This window comes from Ambystoma mexicanum, chromosome 3p (genome assembly GCF_040938575.1).
Source record: "Ambystoma mexicanum isolate Mex_15411 chromosome 3p, UKY_AmexF1_1, whole genome shotgun sequence".
NCBI lineage: Eukaryota > Metazoa > Chordata > Amphibia > Caudata > Ambystomatidae > Ambystoma > Ambystoma mexicanum.
Window position 1 is genome coordinate 503,100,540 of NC_090925.1, and position 13,348 is coordinate 503,113,887.

At 45.6% G+C, this 13,348-nt stretch overlaps 1 protein-coding gene across 2 annotated transcripts in view; it reads right to left on the bottom strand.

Moving 5' to 3' along the window:
• Positions 1-13,348, bottom strand: part of PTPN1 (protein tyrosine phosphatase non-receptor type 1) — an 894,220-nt gene that overhangs the window by 230,045 nt on the left and 650,827 nt on the right. For both annotated transcript variants that reach the window (XM_069651172.1, XM_069651173.1), the window contains one exon: positions 2,579-2,788. In XM_069651172.1, the coding sequence (XP_069507273.1) occupies positions 2,579-2,788 (210 nt within the window). The remainder of the gene's footprint in view (positions 1-2,578; positions 2,789-13,348) is intronic.

Sequence of the window (13,348 nt, forward strand, 5' to 3'; positions counted from 1 at the left end):
GTTCATCCTGTTGCTCCACCTGGCTAGCTCGCTCGCCACACACCTTGACACCAGGAGCACATGCAACATCTTGCCGGAGTAATGCATCCAGTGGTTCCTGAGAAGCCACTGAAGGGATCTCATGCAGAGACTACCCTGAGGCACCAAGAAAATACAGGATGCCATGAGGCCGAGCAGGTGCAGAAAGCCGATACCGGGAAACTGCTGGAAATCTGATAAAGACAGACCATGTGTGCTACATTGGCAACACCCCCCTCGGGGGGAAAGGTCTTGCCTTTCTGGGTGTCCAAGACTGCCCCGATGAATTCAGCTTTTGCGCTGGTGAAATGTTATTTCTTCAAGTTCAGGGAGAAACCGAAGTCATGCAGTAGTGTGCAGGTGTCCTCCAGATGCTTGCAATGAATTCCTTCCATTTGCCAAAGAATACGGAGACTCTCACTCCAACTGATGAAATAGGAGACCTCAGAGTTGAGGCATCGTGGAAGTTGACACTACCACAACTGTAGATAGTTCACCCCTCTTCTACCTCTAAAGGCTGTGGGAGCCTGTGCTGTCCCTGTGTGGCATGGGGTGCATGTACCCTTTTGGGGAAGGTGCATTTATTCCTGTAACCCCCATCCAATGGACCCAACACAAAATTCTGCCATGGTGGCGGTTTCTGCACCCCTAGTCCCAGAGACTTTGCTGTGAGTCCTTAAACCTTTTTTAGAGACTTGTCAGTGTTGGGGTCAAAAAGATGCTAGCCATCGAAGGCTAGGTCGAGCTATTTCACTTGGACATTCATGGAAAACAGCCACTCAAATACGCCAACCTGCATAAGACTGTAGAAGTGCCCTTAGACCTACCCATACAGTCGGCAGCATCCAACCCTTTTTGGAGTGCCTGACGGGCCATTTCCTTGCCATCAGCCACTATATTGAGGGGGCCAACCTTTAACGTCCCCTTCTGGGAGGTGGTCAGCAGCCTCCGAAATTGTGCTCCAGAGATGTGGGAAAATTCGGAGAAGACACAAGAGGCATTTGTAGCCTTAAGGGCCATGCTCCCAGAGCGAAGACATTTCGATGGCCTAGATTTAACCATTGTGGCCTGCATCACTAATCCCTCTGGATTTAGGTGGGACATCAGCAACAGGAGGTAGCCTCTTGCCAGTTTATACTTTTTAGTAAGCTGTGTCGGCAGCCAGTGTTGAGCGCTGCACTGCCACAAGCTAATGACTGGGTCTGCTATAGCCGCATTGAACATCAAAGGACATTCTGTATGCAGTCCATGTTTGAGGATGTCGGTGAGGTCATAATGGAACACTGGCCAAGGCCACAACAACTTTCCTGACCACCTTGTGGTATTGCACATTCAGGCGAGTAAGGGTTCAACTGTTGGCATTCCACATCCTGGCATGTGCCCAAACTACTGGCATCCCAGAGGCCCTCCACCAGTTGAAGCAACCCTGTTTGGTCCGCCATACAATCAGGCACTGGATCCAAGGCTGCCCCTCCCATTGGCTCAAACCAAATATTATTGGGTCGCCCTACTCATCGAAAACCGCAGTGAATCAAAGACTGTGTATCCGGCACAAAACTTTGGTCTCATGGGGCTGGCCAAGGGGCGTTTTGGCCTGAGGGTGCATCCAATTGTTTTGGCGCAGGAGGAGGTAATCTCCTTAAGGGTCGGTCTCTACAGTGTTCGACCCACCTTGGCGTCCTTTGTGCAGGATGGAAAACGGGCACAAAGCCATATCAACCTACAGCACTGTACTAAACAAGGCCTTCTCAAATACTTTGAGCATCTGGGTTTTAAAATCCTCCCACTTTCTCCCTACACACACCCTTTGCACGGAAGTTTATCCCTTTTGTCCGATGAGACTGAATAACGTCTGCGATTTTGCTTGTGCGACAATGAGGCATTTTGAAATGCGCTACAGGAGCGTAAGCATGTTTCGATTTCTTATGGCGACGTACCTCTCGACGTTACTCAGGAGTCGGCCTCTCAGTTTCGTGCTCCAATGACCTTGGAGGCTATTTCGCCAGGGACTTAGACAGCAGTCTGCCAAGCTTTACTTTACTGCTTTTGGGATCATCGCCAAGCAGGAACCACATTGCTCCGTGTCGTGCCCAACACCACCACACACAGTGTCTGGGTCCGTTAAGGACATTTTGGAATTGCAGTCCTAGCCGCGTCTAAACCTGGATGGTTTAGGTACCGACACCCTGACAATATTGAATCTTAGAATCAAGCGTGCTCAAATAGCATGCGGATTGTGCGGTAAAAAGAAACTGAAGCGTGGGGGCATAGTACATCCTTTCATAGGATGCCCAACATCCCGTCCGATTGAGGGCTAGCACAGCTGTACACAATGGAGTCAATTACATCGAGCGGTACTACGCCTCCTGTCAAAAACCTTTCTTAGCAGCTGACACTGCATAGCAAGCTATCAAGATAAGGAATCTGTGGGAAAATGCAATCCAAGGAAATCCTTGTTGAAACACTAAGCTAGGTGGATATTTCAAAATGTAATATGAACATTTCATAACATAGCACATTGTCACATTTCATAATAACTCATTGAACAATTGGTCCTTACCAACAATAGACAGGTATCCGCTAAACAAAAGGTTCCAGATCTGCCAATCCCTGCACTGCAATGTACTACAATAGGTCCATGTTCTGGGTTAAGCGAACCAGACTCTCGTACTTTGAAGAGGAAGTTAAGGAACGACGCAGGTGACTCTGGCACTCCAAAATCAGGCCATGTCGTATAGTGAAAGTGGAGAATTTCTCTGGTTTCATGGGACTGATAAGGGAAGGAGAAAAAAATAAATAATAAACGACTTAATATTTTAGAGCAGCAAATCACACTAGATTTTACATTACCCAATAGCCACAATAGGAGACAGTGTATTGGTTGACTATTTTGCCATGAAAAGTACACATTTTCTAATAAAATGCTGTTCGCACAAAATCTACCAAACAATGTTTTTTGCAACTCTGAGAAAGATGCCTTATGCTATTAAAAAAGTCCATCCTCCTCTTTAAATTATTTGAAATAATTGCAGGTTGAAGTAGGCGCCAAAATGTGAAACACTATCAACAGTAATTATTTGCTTGTTTTTTAGTACATTGACAGACATTCTACATTGAAATGCATATTTTTAGCATCTGAATAATGAAGCTACAACGTATGTCTGATACTTCCAAGTGCTCTTTATTTCGTGGACAATTAAACCTTGTATAATATTTTCCTTCAAACAAGAAGATGAATGGAGTTTATGTTTATTTTCACCCTTTACATTTGTATGTCTGCAAGAACTCCACACAGATGAGATGGGTAATAAAATACTGCACATGTTTTATAATGTGAGGTTGCAGCAGCAACCTTTTGGTCTTTATTTCATTGAATAAAACAGGTTTCCTGCTAGAGATCCGTTTGTGTTTCGGTTCATATTTTGTTGATGAAAATGTGGGTACAAAAAACTTTTTGCTCTGAGTCAGAGTATAAACATAACCAATTTTGACTGAACCTGGTTTTCTCCAGCATGCATTAACCCGTGTGAGATAAGGAAATGACAGTAGGAACTAAATAACCCTTTAACTAATTTACATTATTTCAGGCTTCAACTCTTCAAGTAGTAATGGTGTTCCATACAAATAGAAGGTTTGTGGGCTTAGCAGAAGCACATCTTACCTGTGATCTTCTTAATTCCCCAAAAAATAAATACATACACACACACACACACACACATACACATACAAAATAGATTACCCACCGTAATCCTATTTCTGATGCTTGTATCTGCTTAGATTCACATGCTGTGCATAGGCCGACATCTATTGGAAGCTGCAGAGTATTACAGTTTTTCGAAACTCGAAAATGGGCGTCGACACAGGGCATGCCAGTAATACTATCCCTAGTGTGACGTCCACTGTACCCATGATCCCTCACGCGTCTAGGACCCTCAGATTGTATTTATTCTGACATGAGGTAGCATGAGGAGTAGCGAGAGTACAGATAATCCAAGCAGATAGATAAGACTACAAACATCCATGCGCCTTCTCTCAGAGGGGAGGAAGGGTGGGTCGCATGTGAATTTAAACAGATACAAACATCAGAAATACGATTACGGTGAGTAATGTATCCCTTCTGAGGCTTGTGGAATCTGCTTAGATCACATGCTGTGCATAGATTAGCGAGCAGTGTTGGAAGAAGGTGGGATGTGAGAAGGGTCATGAGCAATGTTCCCTCTAAGCTGTGCGCATGCCCAGCTTCCTTCTGGGTGCCGCTCAGAAGAATTTTAGCAGCGCACACAGGCAATTCTCAACTCAAGATTTAATAAGGCACAAGCCACAGCAATTACCTGATATTTTCCATCTCTTAAAATAACTAACTAGTCATGATATTCTAAGCTCATTTACATTACACTATTATGCAAACATGACCTTAAAAACATAACCCCTCTCAAAAAAAGAATAGTCACAAGAGGTAAAAACTAATATGAAAAATTGGCCTCATGAACAGAAAAAGCTAGGATATGTCTGCACACATCAACCAAATACTATTCACTCCCCACCCATGGCTCCTATGCCTCAACTCTACCACGCGTTTACTCTAACCTCTTCCCCAGAACATATTTAGATATTACCAGACAACCTTGAGTCTTCCTCTCTTGGCTCTGTGAAAGGTTACCGGACTTGTACCTACATCCACATGTTTTATGTTTGCTGTAATTTGATTATCCTTCAAGCACCAGAACCTCGGTCACCCATGGTGCCTTATCAAAAGTGCCCTTTTGGAAGGCTGTCCAGCAACTGCCCTGGCAGCATGACTCATCAAATGACTCCGGAAATTCAACCACATCACCCCAACCCTCCTCTAACTGCACTGGCTCCCGCTGCAAGCCCACTTCATCTTCAAATCCTGTTGTATCATCAACTAGGCTGTCGCCCTGAAGTCCCCAAGCTACCTGTCTGAGAAACTCAGCATCTCCAGAGGATTGCGGTCCAATAGAATTAAGGAAATGTTCAGACTTGAACTCCGCAGTGCAGGAGGGAAAGAACGAGAAGACCAGCCTTCTCTGTTTATGCTTCATGACTCTGGAACCCTCTCCGGTCAACATCAGACCCACACCACCGTGGCTACATTTCAGGAAAGAGCTTGAGAACGTACTCTTCAAGTAATGGCTCCTCTGTAAAACATAGGTCCACATTCCCTCCACTCCCCAACGTACCCGAGACTGTGTCATTCGGTCCCCACTGTCTCCTCCCATGGTTGCTTGTAGATCCCTTGCTGCAAATTGCCCTCTCCTATTAGTTCCCACTCACTTGTTCTCTGATTCCCTCCCCGTGTTCTCCACCCTATGATTGTAAAGTGCTCTGTTGCTCCCAAAGCAAGGTTTGCGCTCAATAAATACCCTAATAATAATAAAAGCATCACCCATACTATGTAACCCAACTATTATCTCAAATATCTGATACTGACTGTATGTAAGCAGGCTACTTGGATGTGTAACCTCATCCCATGCTTCTTATTCTTCCTATTCATAGTACATATGGCACACAAGTGCTTTGAAGTGGTCCTATTGCAAGTAAACGCATTATATAACTCAAATATGAATTTGCTCTCTAAGGATTTTGAGTAGACACATGCCATGCTCAGTGTCTGCTACTTTAGCATTGCAAACATTACCCTATACGTGGAGAGAACTATTGCAATTTCATTTACTTGGCGTGCAAGGATAATGGGTATGGGATATGGCTGGTACTACTAGTCTATAATATTAGGCCAACAGGTATTCGGACAATAGAATACTTTTCACACAATCTGCATTCTTTCCAAGTGTTCATAGTTGCATTGGGCCTAGGCCTTATCACATTATTCTGTAACTTGCTGCTATACAAAACTGTTTCAATTATCAGTTGTATAATCCTACCAAATGCTATAAGGGTAGGGTAAGTTGCAAACATTCTTGTATTCACTGGGAAATCATTGTGTACATGCAGATTAATTCAATTTTCTTAAAATGCACATATCATCATGGTGAGGCACTACATTTGTTTTGCTTGCAAGGGGGATGCAAATATCCCAGTGAGTATTTTGCAGCTACTATCCCTCACTTGTTACAGCGCCCTGCCAACTAGTTTTTTTGAGGCTATCACAGTAGCATGGGGTGCGGGGGAGGGGTACGGGTGGAAGGGCTCAGGAAAACACTCCTTGTGGGTTATAAACAAATTAGTAACTTTCAAAAACCAAGTGAGTTGTGTTGACAGTACATTACAGTGAAGGAAATGTGTTGTTTGTTTCCTAACGGGTAAAGACACTCTAGTAACAGTCTAGAGAACTGCACCTTCCATTTCTTTCTATAGTCAGCTGCTAAGAGCATTTCAATATAAACATGTGTTCTATTAACTCTAACATCACCCTGCATCTTGTTTAACTGATAACAATGAATTACAGAGGGATCCCCAGTTACAGAAGATTGCACTCAAGCTTTTGTACCTCTAAGCATTGATGCTATTAACCTCAGAGTTTCTTCCACCGGGCTCCATAACAAGACTCAGTAAGGCACTTGTTGAATTTTGTCTAGGTTGTGGTGAGGAAGGGTGGGCAAAAGTATAGGCTATATTATGTGCCCAGTAATTTTACTTCTTATTACAGGGTTACAAGCAAAGCTGTGATAAGAATTGATTTCCTACTTGAAGTGAAATTATTTTTCAGGGAGTACAAACATAATTAGCTTTGCCAACAGGGATAGTTTATGCTTATTGAAAAATGTTCTTTCCCCTTAAAATGCACCATGAGATTCGGCAGACATATTATTAGAATTCCTTCCTATACCCCTGCTGTGCTGGGCACTGGTTCAAAAAATATCAGTGGAGCTTTGTGGACAGGAACCAGGGGTTGGCTCCTATGTGTTCATTGTTTCTTGTTTTTGATGGGCCCATTTTTAGAGATATGTCTCTTAGCTGTACGGCTGGGTTTGAGTAAGTGCTGTCACAACTCAGAGGACAATGTAATGTGGATAGTAAGCAGAAGCTAGGGGATTTGTATCATATTCTGTGGTGCATTTATTTGGATGCAATTATCATCCTTGCACAAATTATGAGAGGTATGTTCTCCTAGCCCCTAAATTACTTAAAGTGACACATGAATACCTATTGGCTTGTTTTCTGACACATTCCTTTTAGTTGCCATTATTCCATCTGCAAATATTGTATCCCATCTGATTTCTTCACAGCCACATCATTTATGAAAAGCGATAATTATTTTTTGTAATACACATTAGTGTTTTTCCAGTGGCATAAAGCACACATTTTTCTCAGCACACAAGTACTTTTGTTAGCTACTGTGGCAGATCTTGAGATATTGAACGGGTTGAGTTCTCTTTATAATTACATATAAAATATTTGTTTTTTTAGCCTATGTATTTGGAAAAATTGTTGTACGGTGTGCCTTTTACACAGATGTGTAAAGCATTGCAGGGGTTGGGAAGGGGAAATTCCTTTCCAAATTCTCTTTGGACATGGTAGCTCACTAACTTCAAATGCTCACAGAGTGGCTTACCTCGTTAGTCCATTGCGCACGTGGAAAATAAAGTGTGCACGAAAGGCAACCAGTTCCGCACTTAGAGAAAAATAATTAGAGGGAACATTGGTCATGAGCAAATAAATGTCTTAGAACCGCTTGTCCCACTTAAGTATCTGTCTTGGAATGGGTGTCAATGCACTAGTGCTGAGTAAAGGTGTGAATAGAGCTCCAAGTAGCTGCTTTGCAAATGGTGTCAAGGGGTACATTTGCAATGAAAGCCAGAGTGGCCCCAGTGCCTCTTGTAGAGTGGGCTCTTGGCGTGAAAGGCAGAGTTTTTTCAGAAAGGGAGTAACACAGCTGGATACAGTTAACAATCCACTTAGAGATGGCACCTTCAGAGACCCGATCTCCTTCTTTGCCTGTAGCTACGGAGACAAACAGTTGGTCTGTTTTCCTTAGCGGTCTGGTTTTGTTTACATAGTATAGGACCGCCCTACGCACATCTAGAGTGTAGTTTCACCTCAGCCGAGCTTTGTGGGTCTTGGAAGAAAGCCGTAAGCGCGATGGACTGGTTCACATGGAATTTAAAAATAAACTTAGGTGAGAATCTACGATGTGTACGTAAAACCAGTTTATCTTTATGAACTGTAAAGAAAGGATCCTGCACTGACAGAGCCTGAATTGCACTGACCCTTCTTATCGATGTAATTGCTACTAAGAAGGCTGTCTTATAAGTCAGGTGTTTGAGACTGCTTTTATGCATGGGCTTGAATGGGGGGCCCATGAATTTAGCTAGCACCACGTTAAGGTCCCATCCTGGTGGTGGGTTTGAAATTGGAGGGTGAAGTCTCTTTACTCCTTCCATGAAGGCTTTAACCACTGGTACTTTCCACCACGACACCTTGGTATGGGAGGTGGTGTATGCTGACAGAGCTGCCAGGTGTACCTTTAGTGAGTTAAAAACCAACCCTGCGTCCAGCAGGTGGAGCATGTATGTGACAATTGGGGAAGGAGTGCAATCAACAGTGTTGATTTGCTTATTCTGGCACCAGATAATGAATCTTCTCCATTTGTCAAAGTAGCAGTGCCTCGTGTTTGGCTTCATAGACTCTCTTAGGATGTCCATACATCTCTGCAGCAATTTGAGATGTCCAAACTCCATGACCTCAGGAGCCATGCTGCCAGGTTCATTGAGTTGGGTTGAGGATGCACTTTCTGACCCTGGTGCTGGGACAGTAGGTTGTACCAGCCCGGGAGTTTGATGGCTTTGCATACCGCTAGTCTGCGTAAGCGTGGGAACCACGGTTGTCTCGCCCACATGGGAGCAACTAGGACAAGCAACATTGATTCTCTGTTCATCTTGTTGACCACCTTCCTGATGAGGTGTTGGTGGAAAAGCGTACTCAAACATCCCTGACCAGTTCATCCAAAGGGCGTTCCCCTGGGAGTCTGTTTGGGGGAACCTGGATGCGAATCCTGGGCACTGTGTTTTCGCTTGTGGCGAAGAGGTCTATAGTGGGGAAACCCCACTGAGAGAAGAACAAGTTACTTCTCACCTTGTAACGTTCTTTCGGCGGGATGTTCCTCCGACGTATTCCTGATCTTTGATGATACGTTTCCAGCTTGCTGGCCTCGGAAATTTTTTCTGTAGAGGGCGCTGCAAGTCGACGTCCGCCGAGTCGATGTCCCTCGAGGGCCACCGTATCGGCGCCGACGTCATCATGCACATAATTAGCCACGCGCTGCGTCCGTTGCTCAGTTCCGTTTTGTAGCATAAGAAAAGTCATGCCTGAATTGGTTATTGACCTTGAAGGAGCGTAAACTGCAACCACAAGGGAAGTATCACTGCGGGGATGGATGGGAGGGGCAAGGTAAGAAGTAACTTGTTCTTCGAAGGGATTGTGTCCTCCGACGTATACCTTATCTTTGATAGACTCCCATAGCAGTGGCATGTAATTGGAGGTTGGAGTGAGAATGTTATGTATCCCTTTAGGGATGGACCGAATGTAATACGGCCTTGCCAAATCTGGTCTCTTGACTAGTGGAGGAATCCAGAATGTAAAATTTTGTGAATGTATGTGCGGACGACCAGGTGGCAGCCGCACATGTCTCGGACCGGTACCCCTCTTTGGAGAGCCGAAGAAGCTGCGATACCCCTGGTTGAATGAGCCCTGAGATTTTGGGGTGGCTCTTTCCCTGCCAGTTTGTAACATTCCAGAATGGCCCAAATAATCCACCTTGAGATGGTTTGTTTTGTTATGGGTAGTCCCAACTTGTGACCGTAGTATCCTACAAACAGTTGGTTTGCCTGATCCTAGCCATTCTGCTGATGTAAAAGCTGAGAGCTCGCCTTGGGTCCAGCCTATGTAGCCTTTCTTCCTCTTTCCCCGGATGGGGAGGAGGGTAGAACGAAGGTAAGGTAATTTTCTGAGTAATATGAAATTCAGAAACCACCTTTGGGAGGAAATTAGGCTTCACCTGTAGGACAACTTTGTCCTTGTGGAAAATTGTCTGTGGGGGTTTATAGGAGAGAGCTTGTAGCTCACTCACCCTCCTAGCAGATGTTAGTGCTACCAATAGGACAGTTTTAAGTGTGAGAAATCTCAGCGAACAAGAGTGAAGTGGTTCGAATGGAGTGCCCATTAGGAAGTTTAAGACTAAATTTAAGTCCCATAAGGGAACCTGGAATGGTTTTGGATGATAAATATTAGTTAATCCCTTTTTCGAAATTGTATCACTAGAGGAAGTTTGAAATACGATGATTCCTTCACAGTGCGCTTGAAGATAGAAAGCGCTGCGAGATAGCCTTTTACAGTGCCAACTTGAAGGCCTGAGTTTGCCAAGTAGAGTAGAAACGATAACACTGTTGGTGTACCACATGAAAAAGGGTTGATATTCTCTTCCCTACACCAGCTGCAAAATTTGTTCCAACGGCAGCGGTATAAAAAATTTGTTGCTGGCCTTCTGGTCGAAAGCAACACCTCCATGACGTCATCAGGGAGATCCCAATCCTTGTACCTCACCCTTTAAGAAGCCAAGCGTGAAGGTTGAGGGTTCTGGTGTCTGGATGGAGAACCTAACCTCCCTTCTGCGAGAGAAGATTCTCTTCGAGTGGAAGACGGATTGGCCCAATCCGTCTTCCACGGATTGCTCCTGGCCCAATCCGGGGCAATTAGGATCATGGTTTTCCGGAATCTTCTCAACCTCCTGATCATTTGAGGAATAACAGGGACTGGTGGGAACGCGTAAAGGAGTGGAAACTCCCAGTCCACTACAAACGCGTCTCCTAGAGCTCCTCTCGGGGGAAATTCCCTTGAACAGAACAGATCGCACTTCCTGTTGGTGCTTGTGGCGAACAGATCCACCTGAGGGGTTCCTCAAAGGGCGAAGATCTCTTGAAGGACTTCCTGAGCTAGCTCCCACTCGTGGGAGACTGTTCTGCCTGCTCAGAGCATCCGCTGTCAAGTTCTTCTCTCCTGCTAGGTGGACTGCCGATAGAGAGATTCCTTCTTGGATTGCCCAACACCACAGCTGCATCGCCTCTCTGCACAGTGGTAGTGATCCTACGCCTCCTCTTTTGTTGAGGTAGTGCATGGACACCTTGTTGTCCGTCATTATCAGGACATTTCTCCCCTGTACTGATGGCAGGAAAGCATTCAGCGCTAGTCTGATCGCTCTCAGCTCCAATAGGTTGATGTGTAGTCTGGACTCCGATGGAGACCAACGACCGCTGATGGTCAATTCGTTGGCATGGGCTCCCCAACCCGTGAGTGAGGCGTCTGTGATTACTGTTATCTCCGGCCATGGTTGCTAAAACAGTTCTCCTTTCAAGATGTTCTCTGGATAGGCCCACCATTGAAGGTTGCGGGCTACCTTGTCGGGAATCCGGAGGAGATCTGTCATTCTCCCTGAGAATTGCGACCACTGACTTCTCAGTGCCCACTGAAGAGATCTCATTCTCAGGCGAGCCTCTGGCACAAGGAAGATGCAGGATGCCATGAGGCCTAGCAACCTCAAAAAGTCGAAGGCTGGGAGACGTTGGGCATTTTGAAACTTGGTGACCATCTGTAGAATATCTTGAGCCCTCACCTCTGGTGGCGAGGCTTTTCCCAGGGAAGTGTCCAGCACCGCTCCAATGAACTGGAGTCTCTGTGATGGTATCATCTGTGACTTCTTTAAATTGAGGGAGAAGCCCAGTTTGTGAAGGAAGTGGCAGACATAATCTAGCTGGGCCTGGGCTTGTTTCAAAGATACAGCCCTGATCAGCCAATCGTCCAGGTAGGGGTAGACTTGGATCCCTTCCCTCCTTAGACTCGCTGCCACTACCGACATCAGTTTGGTGAAGACCCTCGGGGCGGAGATCAGCCCAAATGGCAGAACTCGAAATTGATAATTAGAGTCGCCAATTGCGAACCTCAGGTATTTCCTGTGTTTGAGATGGATTGGAATATGGAAATAAGCATCCTGAAGGTCCAGAGATACCAGCCAGTCCTGGAGCTGGAGGGCCTGAAGGATCTGAGAGAGAGTTACCATCTTGAACTTGTCCTTCCTGAGGAACTTGTTCAATTCTCCTAAATCCAGGATGGGTCTCAGTCCTCCGTCCTTCTTTGGTATGAGAAAGTAAGGGGGAGTACCAGCCCTTGTTCCCGTCTGCTACAGGTACCAGTTCCATGGCACCTTTCTCTAGCAGGTCTATAATTTCCTGCAAGAGGAGCGGATCTGGAACTTTTAGAGAGCTGTTCCCCGGTGGATGACTCTGAGGGATGTGTAGAAAGGGTAGGCAGTAACCTTGGGCAACTGTCTCCAAAGCCCAAGCATCTGACGTTATAGCCTGCCATTCCGTCAGATGGTGAGTTAACCTGCCCCCTACAGGTGTATTGTGTGGAAAGGCCTCAGAGTGGTTTGGGGGCGGCTGATACAGAGGGTAAAGAGGCACCTGCTTCTCCTGCGGCCTTAGTACCTTTGACCCGTCCACCTCGGGTGGATCTCCTTTGGCCTCTTTAAGCCGGCTGTGCTCTGCCTTTCCCGAATGCGGAATAATAGCAAAAGGACTTTCCTCTCCCAGAGGTTCCTGAGGGGTGAAAAGGAGTTTGGCGGATAGCAGTTCCTAAAGATTTTGCTGCTGCTTTAGAAGTCTGCAACTTTTCCAGTCTGTCATCAGCCTTTTTTCCGAATAGTGAAGAGCCGTCAAAGGGCATATTCAAAAGTCTGGCCTGTACATCTGGAGCAAAGCCAGACTTTCGCAACCACGCATGCCTGCGGATTGTTGTACTTACCGCCATGGCCCTGCTGATACTGTCAGCTGAATCGATGCCAGTTTGAAGTGATTCGCACATGGCATCTTTGCTATCTTAATTAATGTTAAGGAAGGCTTCCTTTTCCTCTCCTTCGGGTATGCAGTCAGCCGCTGATGAAGCACACTCCCACACTGTGTGACTGAACCTGGCGAGCGTACAGGTGGCATTGATGGACTACAAGCAGAGAAGACTTTCTTCGCCATAGAATCATACCTCTTGTCATCTCCATCCTGTGGGACAGTAGGGTAAGCGGTCCTACTGCTAGATGAAGTTGCTGCTTGAACCACCAGGCTCTCTGGAGTCGGGTGTTTTGATAAGTATTCAGGGTCAGCAGCCGCTACCCTATACTTGGCTGACAATCTTTTATTGACCGCAGGGATAACTTCAGGAGTTTCCCAATTAGATGTAATTTTCCTTTGTAAGGCTGCATGGAAGGGGACCACAGGGTCCGCCTGTGGACCTTTGTCTAATATGTCTGTTAGGTCATCCTGTTGGAAAAAAGGCGAAGGCGCAGACCAACCCATAAATTCAATAA